At 36.8% G+C, this 15189-nt stretch overlaps 2 protein-coding genes across 5 annotated transcripts in view; one reads left to right on the top strand and one right to left on the bottom strand.

Moving 5' to 3' along the window:
* Nucleotides 1–2426: 2426 nt before the first annotated feature.
* On the top strand, nucleotides 2427–7446 carry siva1 (SIVA1, apoptosis-inducing factor). Of its 2 annotated transcripts, none has more exons than XM_039662927.2 (4): nucleotides 2427–2655; nucleotides 3473–3649; nucleotides 4673–4826; nucleotides 7250–7446. In XM_039662927.2, the coding sequence occupies exons 1-4, from the start codon at nucleotides 2535–2537 to the stop codon at nucleotides 7296–7298; spliced, it is 501 nt and encodes a 166-aa protein (XP_039518861.2). In that variant the 5' UTR covers nucleotides 2427–2534; the 3' UTR covers nucleotides 7299–7446. The 2 variants fall into 2 exon arrangements, with proteins under 2 accessions (XP_039518861.2, XP_088976736.1); XM_089120610.1 differs by having other exon boundaries at nucleotides 3473–3655.
* A 7007-nt stretch (nucleotides 7447–14453) lies between these two features.
* The window catches only part of zbtb42 (zinc finger and BTB domain containing 42), a 6808-nt gene continuing 6072 nt past the window's right edge, over nucleotides 14454–15189 (bottom strand). For all 3 annotated transcript variants that reach the window (XM_039662923.2, XM_039662925.2, XM_039662924.2), the window contains exon 2: nucleotides 14454–15189. This exon is cut by the window's right edge and continues 3207 nt beyond it. The gene's annotated coding sequence lies outside the window, so the exon portion shown is untranslated.

Here is a 15189-nt window from a genome sequence, read left to right as displayed (position 1 = left end):
TTTTATTAAATTGCGGGGCGTTTGATGTTCTGCACTTTAAGTGCTGCTGAATAAGATTTTTTTTTAACCCCTTAACTGTCACCGTCCTGGTACCGGGACACCTAACTTTACTTCACGATATTTCTATTAAATCCTAATCTAATTATGACAAATTTTATATCCTTGGAAAGGTCTAAGACTTCTAAATAGATATTCTACCCCTGTTTTGTTTTAAAAATTATGTAGGAAGAGTAATTGATGAATTTATGACAAGAGTGCACCTAAAAAAATCTGCATCATAACAGGAGTTTTGACCTTTGTCACAAAAATTCGATGCACCCACTTTTAATCATTGAAACTTCTGTTTTTATGCTAAAAGTTCATAAAAAAACATATAATCTAGTATTTTTCAATAAAAAATTATAGTACAATATTATCCTCTAAAAATTATAATATTTATATTTATTATCCTCTAAAATATAATATAATTTTTTTTATCGCCTTTTTTATTATATCACATATTTTAGTAGTTATCATAAATTAGGTATCATTTGAAAGCTTATAAAATCAGAATTCATCGTGTGAAAACTGCTTTATAATTGAACGTTGCGTTACCATAGAAACGGTACTTTTTTTTTTAGGCTCCTCCCCTTTTGGGCGTCATTATATTTCATAATTTATGATCAAAACCTTTTCTAATCTTGACAAAATTGATATTGTCAGAAAGGTCTGAGTCTCAAGGTTCCAAATTTGTGACAGAATTGATATTTGGACAGAAATGTATTAATTTGTTAAGGCAGAATGTATACAACTAAATTCAATGGAATTCAATGGCACCCGGTGGCTATTTTTGGTACTACGCCTAAACAAAATCTCATGGGAACTTCAATGTTTGTGATATCAACTTCAAATTTGGAACATAACTTGATAAGATTTATGGCTTTGATTTTATAGAAATTTTAGAGTAAAAAATATTTTGTAAAATACATATTTTATATAAAATAAAAAATATATAGTACAGTATATTTGATTTACTGTAAATTTAAACCTCACTAACCTTTTCATACTTTCATTTTTTGAAGTGTTTTCACTTCAGCAATATTCTGCTGAGTGTTTTCTTTAAAACAAGACCAAACTTGGGTATATTCCAAAGCATTCTTAAATTACAACCATTTAAGTTTGAATAGTGCATTTTAACCCCCATTCTCAAAAGGGGTTGTGACAGCTAAGGGGTTAAATATATATTTCCAGTAAAACAGATGTGGCACGCAGATTTATTCATAGGCTTCTGGCATATGAAACACTCCCAGCGTTTTGTCTGATGTCAGATATAATTAGTTTAGGCAGACGATTAGCTGTGTCAGAAATAGATCGGGTGGAGAACACACTGTTCTTCTCATCCATGCCAAGAAGATGTGATCTCAGACGAACTGTAGTGCTGGGACAATCCCAGAACAACCATCAGTCAGTGGAACGATCCCAGTCGAGATCCAGTCGGGACCACAAACACTTCAGGAATGAGGGCAACGGGCAAGCCAAATAATCAGACCGTGTGTAGTGTGCTCGCCACTCCCACACACACACACACACAACTAACCTCTGCCACTCCCAAACACACACACACACACTCACTCACTCACTCACTCAACTAACCACTCCCACACACACAACTAACCTCTGCCACCCCCCACCCCACACACACCCTCAGGTAACCAATGCCACTCACACACTCAACCATAGACATACACTAGACCTCACCTTGGGGCTCTAAGCATGCGTCAAAACCGCCGCCATCTTTGAACAGGGGTCTTGTCATAGGAAGTAGCTAGGTAACGCTGCTATCTCTGCCTTTACGTCGAATTCATTGATGGTGGCGGATTTTTGTGCAGTGTATGATGTTCACGGATGAAATCTGAACTAGGAAGAATGTTTTTTTTTTTTTTTAAATTTCCTTCTGGAATCAATGATAAATACATGTCTGACTGTTAGAACAAACCAAAAAAACAAGAAAAATCGCATTCATGATGATTTATGGTGCTTTTATTTCCGTTAGACCTGTGTCTACTACATTGACGCTGATGCATTAAAGTGGAGGGGCTCCACTGTTTCAAGATGGCGGCTCTATTGACGCATTCGTTCCAATGAACTGCCGTAGCCAAGGTGACGTCTAGTGTATAAGTCTATGACACTCAACTTACAAGAGGTAAAAAAGTACTTCATATCCGACAAAACACAGGACAAACGTATAGATGATAAGTAAACGAAACAAATAATATATACTTTGTATTATTAAAAATGTACATTTTTTGTACGATCTCTCGCTAAATGATTGAGGTATTGTTGACAACAACAAAATATTAAACTCATTTCCGGCAGGGGGCGCTAAGCGCGTGCCCGCGTCTGGAAGCGCGCGAAGAAGAACCAGAATCCTTAAAGCGCGAACGCGTGTTGTTTTCCTTCACGCTCGCGCTGTTCATTAGTTCGTTTGTTTATTGTTTGTTTTTTTCCTTTTCCTCATCTTTAATCGTCGTGTTTTATAACCTGTCGTTTTTAAAATGCCTAAGAGATCCTATCCTTTCAGCGAAAGCTTCTCCTCGCAGTATAAAGTCCATGTTGGCCTGAAGGAGATCAATAACTGTGGCGTTTTTGGGCTCAAATACAAACAAGAGATTTACGGTGAGATATAAACATGTTTATTACACTTATAACGGCATTAGAGTGAAAAATTATGCAATGCTAACTATACACGTCACTGGGGTGTTTTATAATCGGTGTAATCTTTGAAACTAATGCTTGTAGTGATTTGATGATCATGTTAATGATGATTAATACTGACAATTATTACCAGCTTCAGTTTAAACGATGATCACTTATTATTACTCAGTTTTTATTACTTTCATTTTGTGTAGCTCTTTAATAATTATATATTGCTGGTGAGGTAATCAGATTCTTAGAAAGGTAGAACATGATTTATAATCAATATTAAATATGAATATTGCCTAAACTATATAAAGTGATTCCTCTTACCAGCAGTTTGACATTGGTACTAATCTTAGTGTCTTTATTAGAGATGCACATATTGGCCACCGTATCGTTATCGCCCGATATTTGTTCATTTTTAATCACCTGATAAGAATTAAGCTGATTTATTAAATCTGATAAATGTATGATTTCCTTCAGATGCTTGAAATATGATTGAAATCACTGTTTAAAAACACAAAGGAAACAGCAGTTCAGTGCAGCACCTGTCTGTCATATCGGCTACATAACATTATTATAATGAGAATATTATTATTGTTATTGGGGCATGGCTTTTAATAGTAGATTTGTTTTTCTAATCGGGCTCTCAAAAAAAGAAAAAATAGATTTATTGAGTAATATATCGGTTACTGGCTTTCAAATATAAATTATTGGTATCAGACAATTTTTTCATATCTGTGCATCCGTAGTCTTTGAGTTTTCCTAATGTGTCTATCAACTTTGTTTTAATTAGACAAGACCAAAAGCCTGCTGTTCAACGGGACCAAAGCCGTGATGGGTCGCATCTGGAAGGCGGACGGGGAGGAGAAGTGTCCGGATCCGGTTCCGGTCCCGGGACATCAGACGCTCCTCCGCGGACAGACCATCATCGGGCTCGACGGGAGACTGAAGAAAGCAGACGCTGCTCCAGGTGAGGGTCAGTGACCTCGACGTCATGCGCTGGGGTTTGTGCACAGGCGTTCTGGCCAGGGCCTAACTTTATTTCGGAAGAATATTGTATTGTAGTCAATGGTGAGACGACATATCTTGATCTCGTTTGAATTGTGCCCTGAATTACACGTATGACGTTTGTCAATTTAAAAGATGTGTTTTAAAGTCAAGAAGTCGCAGTTTGATGTAAAACTGCTGAGGTGTATGACTGTTAAAATATATAGTTACAAAGACTACAAACCCCAGAGGCACAATTACTGAAGCTAAACCGCCTCCACTCACTCAGAGATGCACTGGTTGACGATCACACGTTGATCTGATTGGTTACAAGGTGGTTTGTGACGTCAGAAACACCAGCGATTTCAAAGCGTGTCTTTGGTTCACTGCAGTTTTAAGGAGGAAACACTCATGCTCTCCACTTATCAACTTGCACATGATAAAAACACCACATAGACACACAAACAACACCTAAAAGGCAAAATTGAGGGATCAATTTGGAAAAGTCTGAATTGAGATGGCTTTTTAAAAATATATTATGATTAATTCCCGGTGGCGAACCTGTGGAACATGCAAGATCACGCTCTCACAATATAATTCATGCACAATCATATGGGAAATGATTGTGGTTTCGTTTCAGACCTGAATGCATCACTGGTGAGCATGTTTTGTAAGATTCCTCTAACCTTATTTACATATATTTTATTAGATTGTCCTGGACTTCTTTCAAGTCCTCAATACCCATTTACTTAAGGAGTTCTTTAGTAAGATTATGATTTAGTACAGACAGTGAATTAAGATTATAGTTTTGGATTTATTTATTTTTTTATCGCATCTATGTTCATTTTAGGAACTTGTATATGACTTGCTGTTTTTGTTTGGCTTTTATTGCATTGATGTTTTTTGTAATTGAATTTTTGCCATGAAAACAGCCTCTATATAAAACTCTGAATCTGAACACTGGTGAGTGTGTTGTGCTAACGTGATGTTCTGTGTGTGTGTTCAGGTTGTGCAGCGGCTCCGTTGGCGTGTTGTGTGTGTCAGCGGGTCTCGGGTTCGAGGAGGTCGTGTTCTCGGTGTGAGCGTCCGGCGTGTCCCGTGTGTGTTCAGCAGTGCAGCGTTTGCTCCGAGCGCTTCTGCTCCCTGTGCTCCGTCACTGAGTGAGTTAAACACCGCTTTAGTGCGTCCGCTCGGGGTGTGTTTCCCGAAAGCATCGTTAGCCGACTATGCTCAAGTTCTGTCGTTATCCGCCGTTAAACGAGTCGGTGTTTCCTGAAACCATCGTTCTAACAGCATCGCAGAGTTGTGTGTGTGTGTGTGTGTGTGTCTGATCTCGACTGGTTTAGAAGTTTGTAGTTTGCATGACGTCTCTCAAACCCTGTTCTTGAGCAAAATAACCAAGCTGACAATTCAGTGCAATCTGTGTCTTTTATTATGAATACAAATGTCATTTACATCTTTTAGTTAAGAGATTTAAAGCGTAGTTTTTGAAGAGTGCGCATGTGTGTACGAGCTCTAGTGTGTAAGAACGAGCCAATGATGAATCTGGAAAAAGCTATAGTATCCAGCTGAAGTAAGGGGCGGAGTTACGTTCTAACCAACACCAGGGCCGTAAGTGAGGGGCGGAGCTTATGTTTGAAACCTCACGCCACCTAATGTAATTTGGAGGGTATTTTACACATGAAACAGCTTTTATTATATTAATATTTTTATTGCGAGTCATGGCACAATGAAAAATACATAACTTCAAGGTATAAATGTACGGAGGCATATTGCATTCACTTTAAGAAAAAAATCTGCTCTGTTTTTCTGAATTAACGAGTTAATTTTTCATGAGAAAAAAAATTGCTCTGTTTTACTGAATTAATGAGTTAATTTTTCATGAGGAAAACGAGTTTTTTCTCTTTTTCTGAATTAACGAGTTGATTTTTCATGGATTTTTTTTTTTTTGCTCTGTTTTTAATTCAGAAAAACAGAGCAAAAACTTTTTTTCTCACGAAAAATTAACTCATTAATTCAGGAAAAACAGCAAAAAAAATTCTCATGAAAAATTAAGAAAAACAGAGCAAACTTTTTTTTCTCATGAAAAATTAACTCATTAATTCAGAAACAGAGCAAAAAAAATTCTCATGAAAAATTAACTCGTTAATTCAGAAAAACAGAGTTTTTTTTTTCTCATGAAAAATTAACTCATTCATTCAGAAAAACAGAGCAAATTTTTCTTTCTCATGAAAAATTAACTCGTTAATTCAGAAAAACTGAATTAAAAAAAAATGAATTTTTTTCTTCAAGTGAATGCAATACGCCTCCGTATAAATGACAGCCATATTTAGCTGTTTTTCTTATCTTTTTAACACACAATTGAAAACCAACAGGTGTGCAAGGTAAACAGGTTACATTGATACATTAAAGTTATCACAAATTTACACAAGTAAAAAATAAATAAATAAAACCAATAATATAAATAAATAATAATAATTAAACATGAAACCTCTATACATATGTATGTTATGATGCTACATTACAGTACAATAAGCATTTTAAAACATTGATTTTGTGTAATATAATTGTATAGTTTCAGTTATCCGTTTCATTGTATCAGATCAAGGCTACTTCATCATGATGGTGAAAAAATAATACTTGAAACTTATGGGCATTTTAATGTATAACAGTTTAATAGTTTTAGCTAAGCAGTTTATACATAGGCTACGTGTAGATTTAAGTTTTTTTTTTATGAAGGAGTTAACTTTGTATAATAAAGCTTTGAAAGATATAAAACAAGACAAGCGTTGGAGGTTTTCAAAATTATACACAATTCGATAACTGATTAGACCTCTGTGATATTTTATGTTTACAAAAATCTTAAATTGTTTTGAAATTGAAGATATGTATTTGTAAGATGATTTTGATTGTTTAATAAAATAAAAAAAATGCATGGATATTTTTTATAAAATTTACTTTATTTCACAAGATCATGTGCAGCATGCATTTTTTTTTTTTTCGTGTAAAATAATAATGTCAATCTAAAAAAGAGAGAAATTCGGCATTGTTTTAAACGAAACAATAAAAATGTATACAAAATGACCAATTCAACCCTAGGTCTATTTTATCCACTGATCTATATAATGATTCAGCTGTTGATGATAATGATGTCATTCTATATAGATCAGTGGTTTTATCACAACAATCTTGTATACATTTAACTTACAATGCATCAAATGAGGAACTCGCTCTCAGGCCCATTCTTGCTAAAATAACTATAATGCAATAATAATAATTCCTCCCCTCCCTTACTTCCGGTTCTGGCGCTGGGGTTCTCGTAAATAGAGCAAAATAAAGTCATTAATAGCAAAACATCTCATTAATTCGATCATTTACAGTAGTCATTACTCCCCGACATGTGACATCATTAACCAGCGTGGTTGAACAACTAATTTGCGACACTGGTTTGGGGAAACTGATCTCTTCATCTATATATCGCACTACAGTAGTGAAGGAGTTACTGTATCGGGAAACACACTCCAGCTCCTGCTGTGCCGACGCTAGTGTACTGAATGACCCGCGTCTGTCTGTGTGTCCGCAGTTACAGCGAGCGCTACGAGCGAGTCCTCTGCTGTGGATGTTCATCCTGATGGAGAAGCGCTCTCAACTGATGATGATGATCGTTTTTAATTCATTACCAATTAAGTGTAAATGAGATTACTATTTTATATATGCTTGCATTGTTTCCTGCTCTTTACCTGTGTATATAATGAAATAAATACTTGATGTTGATGCTTTCATAATTGTTGTGTGGAGGTTTTTTTGAGGAAAGCAATGTTTGCTGATGTAGTAAGTGAGTGCGTCATTAGTTTCAGACTAAGCATTATTGATCGTGCTGATGATGTGTGGTCACTAGAGGGCAGCAGCTGAACATCGTCTGAAGAGTGTGTGTTTGTCAGGAATACTCGCTAGCAAAACTTAATTACATGCTTTATTGTGATGCTTTTTTTTTCAGAATGAAACATGAGTCTTTAGTGTATCCATATGACCATTAATAAGCCTTTCGAAACTTAAAGAATTGGAAACTTTAAGCTCAATCAGACCCTGAACACTCGTACTTTCAGTTTGTTCAGTCATTTTGAGTCGAAGCAAGAGGGTAATAACCACTGTGCTTTAGACGTTTGTGTTCTGGTTTAAGAGATTTTAATCTCCTCACCAAGGCTGATTTATGGCTAAAATATAGTATTCAGATACTAAACTTGAATGGCTTTTCTGTGAGTAAATTGTAGTGTAATTTATTCCTGTGATCAAATCAATCATTACTCCAGTCTTCAGGGTCACATGATCCTTCAGAAATCACTCTAATATGATGATCAAGAAACATTTATGATTATTATAAATGTTAAACTGTGGTGCTGCTTCATGTTTTTCACATTTTATTTGTCAGGATTCTGTGAATAGATTAATAAGATTGGCAATTATAGTATCTTATAACATTATAAATGTCTTTACTGTCACTTGATCAGTTTAATGCATCCTTGTAGTATAAAATAATTTCTTTGCAAAAATAACTTTACACATTACTCACTCAAGTAATACTGTATATGAAGTCTTTATTCCACAACATTTTGGCTTGTATGACAAAATGTTTCCTCTAAACATGTTACTTTTATGAACATTTAAAGTGTTTCTTCTATTAAACATGCAAACACACCTGTCTGTAATAAGACGGATCGCTGAATCATGATCCGAGTATGGGTGTGTTTCTTACAGAAAGCGTCAGACGACCTAAAATAAAGCGTATAGTTGTGTGGACTACTCTTATGATACTTTTTGACCTTCTTTCATAACTGTATGGAAGAGTCTTCAGAGCGTCTCCTTCAGTGTCCCGCAGACGAAAGACATGAAGGGGAGTAAATGATCCTCCTTTAGTGAAATTACAAAATATTGTTAATCTCTAAAATAAACTACAAGCTTAAAGGAGTAGTTCACTTTAAAAAAAAGCTTTTGCTGATAATTTACTCGCCCCCGTGTCATCCAAGATGTCCATGTGTTTCTTTCTTCAGTCGAAAAGAAATTAAGGTTTTTGATGAAAACATTCCAGGATTTTCTCCATATAATGGACTTCAATGGGGACCAAATGAGAGTTTCAGTGCAGCTTTAAATGATTCCAGACGATGAATAAGGGTCTTATCAAGTGAAACGATCGCTCATTTAATAAATAAATAACAAAGTTTAAGTTTTATAAGCTCAAATGCTCGCCTTGCTCTGTTTTGTGATGCGCGTTCGTGACTCTCCTGTTCGAACTCGTTTATCAAAATGAACAAATCTTTTGTTGTTTCATTTGATTCATTCAATGAACGAGTTGACTCGGAATTGACTTTTGGACCTTGAACCGTTTGGTCCCCATTGAAGTCCATTATATGGAGAAAATCCTGGAATGTTTTCATCAAAAACCTTCATTTCTTTTCGACTGAAGAAAGAAAGACATGGACATCTTGGACGACATGGGGGCGAGTCGAACTACTCCTTTAAATTTAAAGTTACTGTATTTCACACACAACAATTAACTGTAAATTTCTGTACAGTATTATACTGTAATACATTTTACAGCAATTCACATTTTAGGCAACTTTTTTGCCTGTAAATTCTGATTTTTTTTGGTTGCAAATGTCCAGACTTTCATCAGGAGCGTTTTACTGAACCTTCTTTAGTGAAATTACAAAATATTGCTGTAAAATAAAAATAAACTACAAGCTTAATTTCAAAGTTACTGTGAACAAACCGACAAATTACTGTATTTCGCATACAATAATGAACTGTAAACAGTATTATACTGTAATTTTACAGCAACATACATATTGAACTTTATTCTCAACTGTTTTTGCCAGTAAATTCAGAACTTCTTTTGACGTGAGTGATGTTGTAACCCGGATCATGATATTGAGGGCGTGCTGTGGAGACTGGAGAGCTGTCAGATGTTCATGTTCCTTTGTCTGCTCCTTCTCTGCAGCTGTCCAGACTTTCATCAGGAGTGTTTTACTGTAAAAGGTCAGGGCCGTGGCTTCTGAGGCGGCTCCTCTTTCTCTGCGCCGCATGCCAGGGACCCGACGGCCTACCGGGCCCCGCTGACTCCGGGACCGGCTTAAGTCCAGGCGTGTGTCTCTGAGTCCAGGAACAGCTGTGCCCAGAGAGACAGTGACACACAGACCTGTCTCGCTATAAATACGCCTGTGTGTGTGTGTGTGTGTGTGTGTGTGTGTGTGTGTGTGTGGTGAAGGAGTGACAGCTGTGTACGGCTGCTCCTCCATCGCCTTACGCTCTAGTCAAGTCACCTTCATTTATACTGCGCTTCTAACAATATAGACTGTTTCACAGCAGCTTTACAGTGATAATCGGAGATTACAGTAACAGAGATTGTTTTTGTTATTGTCCAGATAATGTTAGTTTTGATTGATTCACTTCCATTGCAAAGATCATTAATTATTCATTTAGGTGCCAATGGCTTGAGAATGCAAACTTTGAAATGTTTTTCAAGTTCAAGTTTTGAAAACTCTACCGTTTTCACAAGTCTTAATAGTCAACGTTTGCTATTTGTAATTAGCCACTATGATTCACTACTATGCCAAAAAATGTTTGCATTTATAGCTTGTTGATATAAGAATGTGTTTTCTTTCTGTTCTGATTGGTTGCTAGGGTGCTCTGAGTGGTTGCTAAGGTGTTGCTAGGTTGATGTTCATGTGTTCAGAGCATTATTAGCTTGTTGATACAAGAATGCGTTTTCCAGCTGTTCTGAGTGATTGTTAAGGCATTGTTGAGTGGTTGTTATGGTGTTCTGAGTGGTTGCTAAGGTGTTGCTAGGTTGATGTTCATGTGTTCTGAGCATTATTAGGTTTTCGATACAAGAATGCTTTTTCCAGCTGTTCTGAGTGATTGTTAAGGCATTGCTGGGTGGTTGTTATGGTGTTCTGATTGGTTGCTAAGGTGTTGCTAGGTTTATGTTCATGTGTTCTGAGCATTATTAGCTTGTTAGTCCAAGAATGCATTTTCCAGCTGTTCTGGGTGATTGTTAAGATGTGGCTGGGTCATTCCTAAGGTGTTCTGAGTAGTTGCTAAGGTGTTGCTAGGTGGTTGTTGATGTGCTGTGAGCATTATTAGATTGTTGATGGAAGAATTTACTATATAGCTGTACTGAGTGGTTGCTAGGGTGATTGTGGGTTAATGGGTGTTGCTGGGTGGTTGTTTTTATTGTTCTGAGTATTTTTTTATAGTTGCTATAAATTAATATTTTGTTTATGATAGTGCATGAATATAATAATCATATCTGTTTTCTAGCTGTTCCTACTGGTTGTTTGGGGGATCCAAGTGGTTGCTAGGGTGTTGCTATGGTGTTCTGAGTGGTTGCTAAGGTGTTCTGAGCCTTTTTAGCTTTTTGACACAACATAAAAGTTTGAAATATTTTATGCACTATGTTGCATGAATATTATAAACGTGTTTTATAGCTGTTCTGAGTGGTCGCTAAGGTGTTGCTAGGGGTTTTTATGAATTTTTGGTTTTTATGATTTTTTTTTTCACACAACATATAATCGCCATAGTAATATGTATGGTATTATCATGATTTCTGTACCATGTTTTTATTGTGCTATTTTGTAAAATACCTTGAAAATGTGTTTATTATTATTTATGTATTTATTAAAGCCTATTTATAAAAGTATTATAGTATGAGCATCTCACACCGTCACTGTATGACCTCACAGAGCTAATAAGGTGACATTGAGGATATATCGACTTGAAGTTAATTATATAAGACACAAAGGTCTCGTATCTGACAGAGCGTTGCTCGTTTTCCTGTTTTATGTGTGTGTGTGTGTGTGTGTTTGTGTGTGTGTGAGGCTGTATTGCTCCTTTTCAAGTGTGACCACCTGTCTTTTGTTATGAAGTAAATAAATAAATAAACATGGCCAGGCACCAGATGTCCCCGGCCGTGCGTTCAGAGGTCAAGGTCTCCCACCGCTGGCCTTGCGAGGTGAAGACATCCAAGTTTCAACTTCACTTCTCCTACAAAGACTTCCTGTCGTCTGGGGAATACATGCAAATGTGCTAGCTGTGGTGAAATGGAAATTACATGAAGCTTTTTGATAAGCGAGGGCAAAACACACATCTAATTAAGTCAAAGAGACGACAGCGCGCTCATCAAAGAGTACAACTAGTCATGGCGTGCTTGTTTCTCATTTGCTAGTTGTCTAGTCCAGTCCTTCAGCTGTTTCATGCTCAAGGATGCAGAGTTTAAGTGGACACCACGATCATTCATGGCAGAAAATGAAATGTCCTTATAATCAATAGAAATTAAACTCCCTCCCCCCGGACAGCACGCCAAAAACGCATTAAACTTTGCTCCCTCTAATTGTATTTATTTACGTGTGAACTCATGAATGTATCCCACACAAACTCACAAGTGAACCGATATTTAAGATTATCTAGATCGGATTTCAATTCTAATTTTGCCAGAATTTCACTGGAAACATATTCTAGGCAAATTTGAGTTGCTGGGGGTTGCTAGGGTGTTCTGGGTGGTTGCTAAGGTGTTGTTAGGTGGTTGTCCACGTGTTGTGGGCATTATTAGCTTGTATACAAGAATGCATTTCTTAGCTGTTCTCAGTGATTGCTAGGGGTTTATAGGGTGTTCTAAGTGGTTGCTAAGGTGTTGCCAGGTGGCAACATGTGTTGTTAATTATTAGCCTGTTGATACGAGAATGCTTTTCATAGCTGTTCTAAATGATTTGCTAAGGTGTTGTCAGGGGGTTGCTAAGGAGTTTTGAGTGGTTGATAAGGTGTTAGGTGGTTGCTCGAGTAATGTGGGTATTTTTAAGAATGCATTTCCGTGCTGTACTGAGTGGTTGTTGGGGGGTTTCTAGGTTTTTAAGTGGTTGCTAAGGTGTTACTAGGCGGTTGCTCATGTTTTGTGAGCATTATTATCCTGTTGATGCAAGAAGACATTTCATAGCTGTTCTAAGTGATTGCTAAGGTGTTGCTAGGGTGTTCTGAGAGGTTGCTAAGGTGTCGCTAGGTGTTTGCCCATGTGTTGTGACCATCATTAGCTTAGAATGCATTTTCCAGCTGTTTTGAGTGATTGTTAAGGCATTGCTGAATGGTTGCTAAGATGTTGCTAGGTTGCTCTTCATGTGTTCTGAGCATTATTAGTTTGTTGATGTAAGAATGCATTTTCCAGCTGTTCTGAGTGATTGTCAAGTCATTGCTGAGTGGTTGCTAAGGTGTTTAAAGTGGTTGCTAAGGAGTTGCTGGGGTGTTTAAAGTGTTTACTAAGGTTTTGCAAGGTGGGTGCCTGTGTTGTGAGCATTATTAGCTCGTTAATACAAGAATGCATTTCAGAGCTGTTCTGAATGTTTGGTGAGGTTTTGCTGGGCTGTTGCTATTTTTTTTAAAAAAGTAGGTCATTTAGCACAAAAATATGTCACAAATGAAAATGGCCAGGGTGTTATCCTGATTTTTGTACCATGTTAGAAAAGTAACAAGAAAAGAAAAGATATGTTTTATTATTTCCATTTAATATAGTTTTTTCATTGCTGTCCGACCCTAGAAACTACCACCGTTTTGTTAATTGTAAGACTGATCTCCAGGTGAAATGTTAGTAGATTTAACCGCAATCCTCCGGGCCTCCAATAATTTAAATCCTAGAGTTTCCAGACGAGCCATCACACACACACACACACACACACACACACACACGCACACGCACACACACGCCCTTCTTTCTGTGTCTACAGCGGTTCGCTGAGCTTCAGGCCAGAACTCGAGAGCTGGAACCGGACAATAGACACACTGAACTACAAACCACAGACAAAAGAGCCGGGGTTTGATGGGGGTCGTTCCCCCGGAGCGTGTGGTTTCGTTGGGGGAGGCCATGGGAATCACGCCGCAGAGCAGCTGGGTGTCTTAACATGTGCGGGCGGAGAATAATTAGGGTCTCACTCGCTAAGAAAATGACCAGTGAATTGGCTTTTGAGATTCCGAATTCGCCACGCATTTCTTTTCCTGCTTCTGCGTGAATTGTTTGTTGGCTCGGAATGCAAATGAGCGTCCAGTGAAGGAGGCGTTCTTTCGGTGAGGAAACGCTGAACGAGGAAGTCAAACACGAAAAATTAAGTAAAGTTGCAGGTTCACTAGTTTGCACTGCACCTGCTTTATATCTGTTAGTGTGTGTGTGTGTGTATTACCCCCTCCCCCTTCCACATCATCGGTATTCAGGAGAAGCCGCGGTGTTTTCTGTACACAAATCCACACACCGACTGATGACTTACGTGAAACTCCTTGGAAATATATTTGAGGTCATTTATTAATCCCTGATTCCCTTGAATTTGACCAATGGCTTCAAGTAAACTTTAAAAATGTTATATATGAACGGTTCCGTCCGGCGCTTTATAGCAAACCGGTTCCCGCCAAAACTTTATGGATTTAAATATTTTTTTAAATTAAACAGCTCATAAACATACTTTTTTTTTTCACTAGAAAAACATTGAAAAGCATTAAATGTGAAAGTATTATGGAATCATTTAAGAACTACTATAAAATAACATTTATTTATTTTTTCTAAGAGTGACCTGGGATTTTTTTTCCCAGATTACACTAAAAAAAAAAGCAGAAGCTGTGAATTTACATTAATTATAGACATTTCCAAGATTTTAGTCATTTTCAAGTGTTTCTACAGAAAATCTTCAGTTTTTTTGTTGTTATTTTTACATTGCAATGTCACATGAGCATCATAAAAAAATAGTCAAACACAACACTTCCACAGAAAAGGATGTTTAATCTATGCTTAATCTAAATCAGGATCTAGATAAAGATTGTCACATTTTCACAGCACAAACAAACAGGCAGAAAAGTCAAATGTGTCTGAGAAAGAAAGAAACAATGAAAAGAAAGAAAGAAAGAAAGAAAGCGCACACAAACAAACAAAGAATCAAAATAAATTACCAAAGAATTCCAAGCGAAATCAAATCCAACAGATTGTCATCTACATTCACTAAACGACTTACAATCAAGCTTTTGTTTCCTATAAAATATGTTTTTGTTTATCAAAAAATTATATTACATCTAATGGCACTTCTACAAAGTCTATTAAAAAGTCTCAACTTAGTATCATCTTTCATTTTACAAGTCAAAATCTCAGATACAGTAACATTTCGCACAAGAAACAAACCAATAAATATTACTTATGATTATACAATTTCACAGTCTGAACCTTAGAAGACAATAATCCAGTATTAATGTACATATACAGCCGTCACTGAAAATATGACAATCGCTCTTCCGGTCCACGACGACCAGTTCATTATTGCATCCATATCTCGGCTGAACATTAGAAAAGTGAATCATGTCATAGTTGTGATCGTGTAAAAACATCAAATAAAGAAAAGAAAAGAACTCAAATCAACTATAAATAACCAGCGTCTGTAAGGGTTTACTTGCCCACAAACTTGATATTATTTTGCACAACTGTGCAGTTAAAGATGCAGAAGCACA

The sequence above is a fragment of the Pimephales promelas genome, chromosome 15 (genome assembly GCF_988280905.1).
Source record: "Pimephales promelas chromosome 15, fPimPro1.hap1.1, whole genome shotgun sequence".
Taxonomy (NCBI): domain Eukaryota; kingdom Metazoa; phylum Chordata; class Actinopteri; order Cypriniformes; family Leuciscidae; genus Pimephales; species Pimephales promelas.
The sequence above is the reverse complement of the archived record's forward strand: the minus strand, read 5'-3'. Positions and strand labels throughout refer to the sequence as shown.